Source organism: Ylistrum balloti, unplaced genomic scaffold (assembly GCF_031769215.1).
Source record: "Ylistrum balloti isolate Yb309-2 unplaced genomic scaffold, AGI_CSIRO_Ybal_v1 Utg370566, whole genome shotgun sequence".
In the NCBI taxonomy this organism is placed as follows: domain Eukaryota; kingdom Metazoa; phylum Mollusca; class Bivalvia; order Pectinida; family Pectinidae; genus Ylistrum; species Ylistrum balloti.
Genome location: NW_026782355.1, coordinates 874,877 through 884,799, shown reverse-complemented (window position 1 = coordinate 884,799; position 9,923 = coordinate 874,877). Strand labels below are relative to the sequence as shown.

The 9,923-nt window shown below is 35.2% G+C and overlaps 1 protein-coding gene across 1 annotated transcript; it reads left to right on the top strand.

The window, feature by feature from the left end:
• Nucleotides 1-968: 968 nt before the first annotated feature.
• LOC132556370 (glucose dehydrogenase [FAD, quinone]-like) lies at nt 969-9,362 on the top strand. Its single transcript, XM_060220777.1, has 11 exons — nt 969-1,101; nt 1,290-1,498; nt 1,965-2,154; nt 3,951-4,079; nt 4,918-5,039; nt 5,305-5,472; nt 6,673-6,823; nt 7,379-7,542; nt 8,431-8,608; nt 8,812-9,040; nt 9,236-9,362. Exons 1-11 carry the CDS (start codon nt 969-971, stop codon nt 9,360-9,362), a joined length of 1,800 nt encoding a protein of 599 aa, XP_060076760.1.
• The last annotated feature ends 561 nt before the right edge of the window (nt 9,363-9,923 follow it).

Below are 9,923 nucleotides of genomic sequence, written 5' to 3'. Positions count from 1 at the left end.
TAGCACCATAGTTTCTTGTTCTAACCACGTTGTCGAGGATATGACAGATTCTTTAGGTTGATGAAAATTAAGGGTCGCCATAGTGATGCCGTTAAGAAATATTCTATTTCTTTGTGCGATATCAAAGACTCGTGTTTAATCCTCGTTAGTTGGAATATGGGTTCCGTTGTTGTATACCCTGTTATCATTTTAGAACGTGACATTACATACTTGAATAGACCAAGATTTCCATATCGGGTGTCGTTGAAGAAGCAAAAGACGCAGACTCTTCCGGAGCACCTAGTATTGTTCTCTATTTTATTTTCCAATAGGATAAACAACACAAATACTAAAATGTATTTCACGGCGACAGAGGCATCGCGACTGAATGACACGTACAGGTAATAATTTCATCCAAATTCCAACTCGTCAAACGATTGAAATTATATTTCTCCTCGTATACGTTTTCAAATTTTCGTAAAAATCTTTCTTTTGTTCTTAGTTTGCACTAGTTTTCTTGAAGTTGAGTTTGGATTATAACTGACAAGTTGGTATTTCATGTTGTTTTATTGGCTTTTACAAACAATTTCTGTATGTATATAGAACGATTATTTTCAAATAACAGTTACTCTTTGAATGAATGGAATCATACCATTATACAACAGACATTTTCAAAGGAAATATCGACATTATAACACAAATGCGATGAAAATATACTAAAATATGAACAAAAATACACTTATACGAAGACTCTAGAAAAAGAAAGAACAGGGAGAATAAGGCCAGGTGTTTCGGGAAAGCGTCTTCTGCTTCATCGACAATACCCGCCATGTAAGACAAATAAGTAATCCAATTGATTTTACATGGTGCTTTTCGTTCAATTTAAAAAGAGGACGACACGCACTCATACAGAACCCCTAATCTTGCCCTCCAGAGATTGGTTATCTATGGGATGAAATTGTTGCTACCCTATATGTTTAATTACAGAAATGGAGAAAAGTCTAGCCGTTGTTATCGCAGTATGTGTAGTTGCATATGCATATTTCCGATCCGCACAAAACACGGATGGTAGAAGTACTGAATTTCCTTCAAAACTAGCGGAATCCTACGATTACATAATTGGTAAGATGTGCTCATCAAATGAGTGGGCAGCATAAACTGAATTCGCTGAAACTGTTTACTTTTCTAATATAAGAACATATTTCTTATTTTCAACAATTATAATTATTTTCTAATTTGTGTTGACATTAAATTATTAAAATAAATAAAAAGATCAATGAATGAATACTATCTAACAAAGATATGTTCAGTGGGAGCTGGATCCTCAGGGTCGGTGGTAGCGTCTCGTCTGACTGAGGATCCTGGTAATGATGTGGTGTTACTGGAGGCTGGTGGATCTGACGAAACTAACCCCAACGTGTACAAACCAGGGGCGGTCGCCATGCTGACAAATACTGAAGAAGACTGGGCTTATTACACTGTATCACAGAAACACGCATGTCAAGCTATGAAACAGCAGGTTTTTAAATTGAATTTGATCTTAAAAAAAGGTTTCATTTGGCTAAACAAATCTCAACAATCACGTAGAAAATATAGATGCAAATATAAAAAACTATTTTCAATGCAAGCTTTTATACATGTTGTCCAATAATCATTTCTATCAAGGATTTTCACTTATCAGTGAAATTAAATCAGTCTATCGATAAGCCTTTTCAAACAATAATATTCGAAGAAAATTAACAGACTACATTTGGCAGCGATGGTTGGTGTCACAAAACATGGTTGAACGAACACCAAGAAACTTTTCTTGCGTAATGAGTGACGGGTTCACCTATGGTAAATCACGGCATGAAAAGGGTCTTTAGTGTTCTTCTAATCAATTAGCAATTAATGTTACAATATCTTTATCAGAAACGTATTGAATAACTAAAAAAGGTTACAGTGTACTATATTACTAAGCATGTCGTACCCATAAATCATCACAGAGGAGCTTTTGGCCCAGAGGAAGAGTTCTAGGAGGAAGCAGCTCATTGAATTGGATGGCGTATGTCAGAGGTAATCGCCATGACTACGACAGCTGGGCCGAGGAAGGTTGTGAGGGCTGGAGTTACAAAGATGTCCTCCCTTATTTTATCAAGTCAGAGGACATACAGATTGACGAATTCAAACAATCAGGTACAAAGCTTTGTAACAATGCACTTACACATTTTGGATTTCTAAAAACAGTGATGATTTATAATATCATGAAATAATTATCACTTTCCTCAATTAATCTACACTATCTTAATCTGGCTATACTCAATTAATGCTGTTACATACCTATAATCACTTTATCTGGCTTCATTTGTATGACCGCTTCATCTGGCTACATATCGATAATCACTTAATCTGGCTACATATCGATAATCATCTAAACTGGCTACATATCGATAATCACTTAATCTGGCTACATGTCGATAATCACCTAAGCTGGCTACATGTCGATAATCATCTAAACTGGTTACATATCGATAATCACTTAATCTGGCTACATGTCGATAATCACTTAATCTGGCTACATATCGATAATCACTTAATCTGGCTACATATCGATAATCACTTAATCTGGCTACATGTCGATAATCACCTAAGCTGGCTACATGTCGATAATCATCTAAACTGGTTACATGTCGATAATCACTTAATCTGGCTACATGTCGATAATCACCTAAATTGGCTACATATCGATAATCACTTAATCTGGCTACATATCGATAATCACTTAATCTGGCTACATGTCGATAATCACCTAAGCTAGCTACATGTCGATAATCAATTGATCTGGCTACATGTCGATAATCACTTGATCTGGCTACATATCGATAATCACTTAATCTGGCTACATATCGATAATCACCTAAACTGGCTACATATCTATAGTCACTTAATCTGGCTACATATCGATAATCACTTGATATGGATACATATCTATAGTCACTTAATCTGGCTACATATCGATAATCACTTAATCTGGCTACATATCGATACCCACCTAATCTGGCTTTTATCAAATATCAATTATTCTGGCTCCATATCGAAAATCACTTAATCTGGCTTCAAATCTATAATTACTTAATCTGACTTAATATCAATAATCACTTAATCTTGCTATATAGCTTAAAATCACATCACCTGGCTATTCATCTAAAGTCACTTAATCTTGCTATATAGCTTAAAATCACATCACCTGGCTATTCATCTAAAGTCACTTAATCTTGCTATATAGCTTAAAATCACATCACCTGGCTATTCATCTAAAGTCACTTAATCTTGCTATATAGCTTAAAATCACATCACCTGGTTATTCCTCTATAGTCACTTAATCCTGCTATATAGCTTAAAATCACATCACCTGGCTATTCATCTAAAGTCACTTAATCTTGCTATATAGCGTAAAATCACACCACCTGGCTATTCATCTAAAGTCACTTAATCTTGCTATATAGCTTAAAATCACATCACCTTAATCTTGCTATATAGCGTAAAATCACACCACCTGGCTATTCATCTAAAGTCACTTAATCTTGCTATATAGCTTAAAATCACATCACCTGGCTATTCATCTAAAGTCACTTAATCTTGCTGCACATCTATAGTCACTTAATCTGACTTCCTATCGAGGGTTATGGATAGAAACAGTGATGCAGTCCGAAACTCTAAAGTTGAATAAAAAAGTGCTTTTCACTAATGAAAAAAAATTTGTTTCGCTAATGTTTGTATCGTTGTTGTTTCCTGTTTACATACTTTTATGATTATACCTACCTCGTTATAAATCATTAGATGAAAGAACTGATTACTATTATTAGTATTAGGAGTATAACTGCCTCGTTATAAAGAATTGGATATTGAAGACGTTGAAAACAAACGTAATTAGTGACAAGTTCATAGTGATTATTTTATCAAATGATCTGTTAATGATGCGTCTTCAACAGAATACCGAGGGAAAGGAGGCCATTTACCAGTCACTCAACCATATACTACACCAATGCAAAAGTTTTATTTGGACGCTGGCAAAGACTTGGGTTATAATACCATAGATTGTAACGGCGAGGACCAGATAGGTAAGTGGTTGATTGTTTGGTTAGTTAAAGGTTTTCTGTTTCATTGACTCGTCCTATCTCTGGGCATTCTCTACCCGACGAACAGCAGTGTTCTGGAGACGTGAGGGGACGACCTGCACTCCGCTCCCCCTTCCCCCTCACGGGATAATGGTGAGTAGGCAATATCACCGGGTTTTATATCTACTGTGTACTTAATTACAAACAGACAGGTGAGTAGACCTAACGATCTGGTTTATATCTACTGTGTACTTAATTACAAACAGATAGGTGTGTAGACATAAATATGGGGTTTATATTTTACTGTGTACTTAATTACAAACAGATTGACGAGTTGACATAAATATCGGGTCCTATATGATTGTACAGAAACACACAAGTAAATAGCACCTTTTATGACTTAGAGTTAGATAAAGTAGACCAACCAATGAATTAAACTGCAAATTTGAAGCCAAGGAGGCGACTGAGGAAAATCTAAAATGATCGAAAGAAAAATCAAAATCTAAACGGGGAGGTGTAGAATCCCAATGACTAAATAAATTTTGTAATTTTCATTTATCAGATCATTTTGAACAGCTTCAAGTACATGGGTGTATTCTGAACCATGCCACTATTCGAATGAATTATCACGTGACATGCAGGTTAGAGCAAACCTCGAGGACGTAAAGTCTACTGTATTCTCAGTTACAAATACATTATATTTCAAGATAAAAAGATAGTTCAGTTTGTTTAAATTCTATAGTTAACTGTCTGAATTCAAATTCACAAGAATTACAACTTTTAAAACACAACTATGTAAATCCTTTAATGATATGTGAAGGTATTGATGCTATATCATCAGGGTTTTGCTGGATGCAGTCCACTATTAAAGGTGGGGAGAGGTGGAGTTCTTATAGATCGTTTATCAAACCACATTTGGACCGATCCAATCTGCATGTCATGCCAAACACTTTCACTACAAAGGTAAGATGGAAATGTAAGAATGGGATCTCCCTTCCGGACCGCGTTATTCCTTTATTAATGGTATATTGAAATGTTACCGTCCTTGATCCCATATAACTCCGCTATAACAATGTGTATACTGCACGAGTTGTCTGGATATGATAATGTACGTGCATTTCCTTGTGCTACTTCTCCAATGTATATACACTGAAAATTGATGGACAAAGAAATAAACATTTGAATATATTTATATATAGATATCAACCTAATAATAAACATTTTACAGGTAATTATCAAGGACAATAGGGCTATTGGCGTAGAGTGTATAAAGAACGGGAAGAAGTTTCAAGTGTTTGCCAAGAAGGAAGTGATATTGTCAGCTGGTGCCATCAACTCCCCACAGCTATTGATGTTATCCGGTATTGGACCGAGGAAACACCTTCAGGAATTAGGGGTATGTAAATGATGACCGGTGTTGGGACAATGGAACTTTCAGGAATGATCAGAAAATCAGTTAATACGTCAGCGTGTTATCTTTTATTCATGCCATTGGACAACATAACATATTATGTTTGTTTTGCCTGAAAAACGGAGTACACAGGTCCATGAAACAACATCAAACAAATTATTTTTCTAATTGCCTTTTACAACTGGTATGTAATATAAAAAGGGATATTTTGTGTTGACTACGAGGTAAAATGTTTCCCACGTTCTGAACCCTGGCTTATGAGCTTCAACACTTTAAGGAAATAAAGTATGATTTTTTTTCTGTACTCTAGAATTTAAATAACATCAAAGTCAGGAACTACATTTTAATAATCGGAAAGTTTAGGAAATGATAGGGACATATGTGTAAGATTGAAAATCACAAACTGTATTGGATTTAGCATAACTAGTGACCAGTCAGAGTCCTTTTCTGTAGTTACCAAGGGTGTGGGTTCGAAATTAGGTCTTCTTATATAATATAATAAATCAAAGCAATACACTTTTGTGTAATGGAGCAGAAAGTTTGACAGATCCTTACCATAAATTTGAACGTTAGTTACGACAAAACAACAGGTGTGTCATTATTACATAACTACAGTGTAAGGTAGTTACGACAAAATAACAGGTGTGTCATTATTACATGACTACAGTGTAAGGTAGTTACGACAAAATAACAGGTGTGACATTTATTACATAACTACAGTGTAAGGTAGTTACGACAAAATAACAGGTGTGTCATTATTACATGACTACAGTGTAAGGTAGTTACGACAAAACAACAGGTGTGACATTATTACATGACTACAGTGTAAGGTAGTTACGACTAAACAACAGGTGTGACATTATTACATAACTACAGGGTAAGGTAGTTACGACAAAACAACAGGTGTGACATTTATTACATAACTACAGTGTAAGGTAGTTACGACAAAACAACAGGTGTGACATTATTACATAACTATAGTGTTAGGTAGTTACGACAAAACAACAGGTGTGACATTTATTACATAACTACAGTGTAAGGTAATCTTTTAGATTTTTTAAATCATATTTGCATTTCCGTTTAATAAAATATCTTCATTTCGGAGGCTGTATTTTAGATTCGACAAAACTTTCTATCCCGAGATTTCTATTTATAGATTTAATTCAATGTACGACCCATTTTCAGATCACCTTGCTTGCTGACCTTCCTGTCGGAGAGAACCTGCAGGACCACATATTTATACCGATGGCGTATAGAATAAATACAACAGGGCCGCTGACATTCGACAAATTAACGTCCACATTAACAACCAAAGAGTACGAGCACTTCCGAACAGGTATGGTATGACACGATGGAAGTTATTATATAATGGTCTAATTGTGATATTTTGTAACCTTAGAACGAAACCAATATGGACAGTTTTCCATCAAGTTGTATGATAAACGTGATGATTTCAATTTCCCTCTTGTGGATTTTCTATTTCTCGAAAGCAATCACTCTGCATCGCCAACCTATGGTATTTACATGTCACAGGTGTCGGCGATGAAGCAGAAGAAGCTTACTCTTCTGGAACAACTGGTCTTATTATCCTTGTACTCTTTCAAATGTCTCCGCTTAAATCTTTCTTTCGTTCATATTTTGCCTTGTTTTTATGGAATTTGAGTTTTTTAGTCTTGACTTTTTTTATTGGAAACATTTTCTTCTAGGTTTTAAGAGACAAAGACAGATGAAACTATGGATACGATTTGTGGTTGTATGAGTTTGTTATCTGAATATCAGTTTCTCTGGTAACGTTCTTAAGCATGATTTAGAGATTAGTTGCCAGATAATATGTATTTATGCTATTTTTGTTATTTCTAGAGATATTGTATATTAATGTCTTATTTCAAAGGCCCATTATCTGCCACAACACTGGAGGCTATGGCTTTCGTGTACAAAGATTTCAATAAAAAGAAAGATTCTGGAGTCAACTCTGATATACAGTTGCTGACGTATAACTTCCATAGCTTAACCCCGCCTTTGAGGAATGTCTTGCACTTGAACTACAAGGAAGAGGTATTCATTTCTGTGTAATCCAGTAGTGCTCCACAAATTATTTAATCATATATAGCTGCATCTCTTTGTTAAACTGTCGCGATGAGTCCTTATATATAAACTGTCTACCATCATCCAAAACAAAGTTATTCCATAAGTTTTCTGATAACATTTTTTTTTACATATGTTAAGATGGCTGCCAATACAATGATTTTATGATTTTAGATAATGTTTAATGCAGTACACGATGATTCTGAATGGCGATATCGCACCTGTTGTCGGGCATTTTACCTATGTATATTGGGTTCCTACTTTTAAACAGCAGCAAATTGTAGGACATATAACTGTAAGACACACTTTAGCTATTTCTTAAACATTTGATGGAACAACTTAAAACTAAGCTACATTTACCAAACAGTGGAGAGACTAACCTGCGGAAGTTATTTCCGAACGACATTACGCTACACACAGGAACTGTTTTTAAGATGAGCAATAATGCACAACGATTTAGTGATATTCCTCTTATGTATAATTTTATCTATGTATCGTGTTTATATGTCAATGTAAATGAACATCAAGACCATATAGTTTTATCATTAATCATATGTCGCTGAACCATCAGTTGTAAAATCATCAGATTTTAAATCATTGAAGGCAGTACATGAATACCCTTTCTGCTTGCTTGATGTTGAAATATTGTTGATGTAACACGAGAGTCCTTGTAATCATTACACTTATGTTTTTAGTATATCGTACTTACTGGTTTTGATAATTACTAAGTTTGTACAAAATATTATTAATTAAAAAAAACCTTCCAACGCCGATTTAGGAATATATAAAGTAGGGTTAAACAATGAAATTTTGAAGCGATGAAGCGACTGAGGAAAACTATTAAATTTTTGCTTGCAGGTCAAGGATACAATTTATACAGAGACAGAACAGATCAAAACAACGATGCTCTTTCCTACACTTCTTCACCCTAAAAGCAGAGGAACGATCCGCCTCAGAAGTAGGGATCCTTTTGATTACCCAGATATTGACCCGCGTTATCTGGAACACCCGGATGATTTGAAGACCGTAATTGCAGGTATTAAGCACACTTATGTCTCTTTTCATTTTCTTTGTTTTATTTTTTTTACATTACCTTAGATATTTTAACAATGAAAATATATATGTCACTTATTTATCTACGATGTTTGTTAACGTAAGAAATCGTGAAAAAAAGAAATTCCAAATTTTATATTAAAAGCAGAATATCTTATATTACCTGATGCTTGTTTTAAATAACAGGAATTAGGTTTGTGGAAAAGTTGGTTGGTACGAAAACAATGAAATCGATAGGAATGGATGTCAACAATCCATCTCCGCTTTATAAACTGTGTTCCCAATACGACTTCCGGACGGACAAGTTCTGGGAATGTTATGCGAGACATTTTACACTGACGGTGTACCATCCAACATCCACATGCAGAATGGGCAGTAAAGACGATCCGTCAGCTGTAGTGGATCCCCAGCTCAGGTAGCTAAGACAAGAATAGTCATGAAGAATGATACCTTAAATTCTCATTATTTGTTGTTCAATTGATGTGATATCTGGATGTCTCATATCAGATAAGTAATTTGTAAAGATTTTATGCTGTCACTATATATACCAGTTTTAGTCAGAGTTGAAGATAATACGATACAATAGCGTAATATTTTATTTTTTCCAAAGGGTGAAAGGGATATCTGGTCTGCGTGTTGCCGATGCTTCCGTAATGAGAAACGTGCCTGCAGGCAACACAAACGCTCCGACGATCATGGTAGGCGAAAAAGCTGCTGATCTGATTCGCTATGGCTGAATTCATTCGGGAGAAGCCAAAAGGACACTATATTAAACATTTTATGGTACAGCTGAACACAAAGGAACGGATGTAATCGTGTATAGACCTGTATGACAACACACTGTCAATATTTCGTTTATTAACGATGGAGAAAATACATGTATCCAGGAGGACTATTTAATTTGACCTAGCAAATCATTTTGTATGCAATTATTGCAGACAAAATTGACCTTGAAATAAAAAAAGATTTAAAATTCTCTCTGGACAGTTTTTCAGAATGATGTGACAATAGTGGCAAGGTAAGAATATTACCGAGGTAGTGTTTAACTGCTGACATAGAAATAGTGAGACTAAATACGCAAGCGGTCAGATGTAGTAGCATAGAAATAATAAGACTAAATGCGCAAGCGTCAGAGGAGGTGTTTAACTGTTGACACAGAAATAGTGAAACTAAATACGCAAGCGTCAGAGGGAGTGTTTAACTGTTGACACAGAAACAGTGAGGCTAAATACGCAAGCGTCAGAGGTAGTGTTTACCTGCTGACACAGAAATAGTGAGACTAATTACGCAAGCGGTCA

What these genes read in the sequence shown, in the direction of transcription:
- LOC132556370 (XM_060220777.1), top strand. Translation starts at nt 969, where the DNA reads ATGGAGAAAAGTCTAGCCGTTGTTATCGCAGTATGTGTAGTTGCATAT. An exon ending in TGACGAATTCAAACAATCAG is followed by an intron (nt 2,155 to 3,950) that starts GTACAAAGCTTT and finishes CGTCTTCAACAG; the next exon opens with AATACCGAGGGAAAGGAGGC. An exon ending in AACACCTTCAGGAATTAGGG is followed by an intron (nt 5,473 to 6,672) that starts GTATGTAAATGA and finishes ACCCATTTTCAG; the next exon opens with ATCACCTTGCTTGCTGACCT.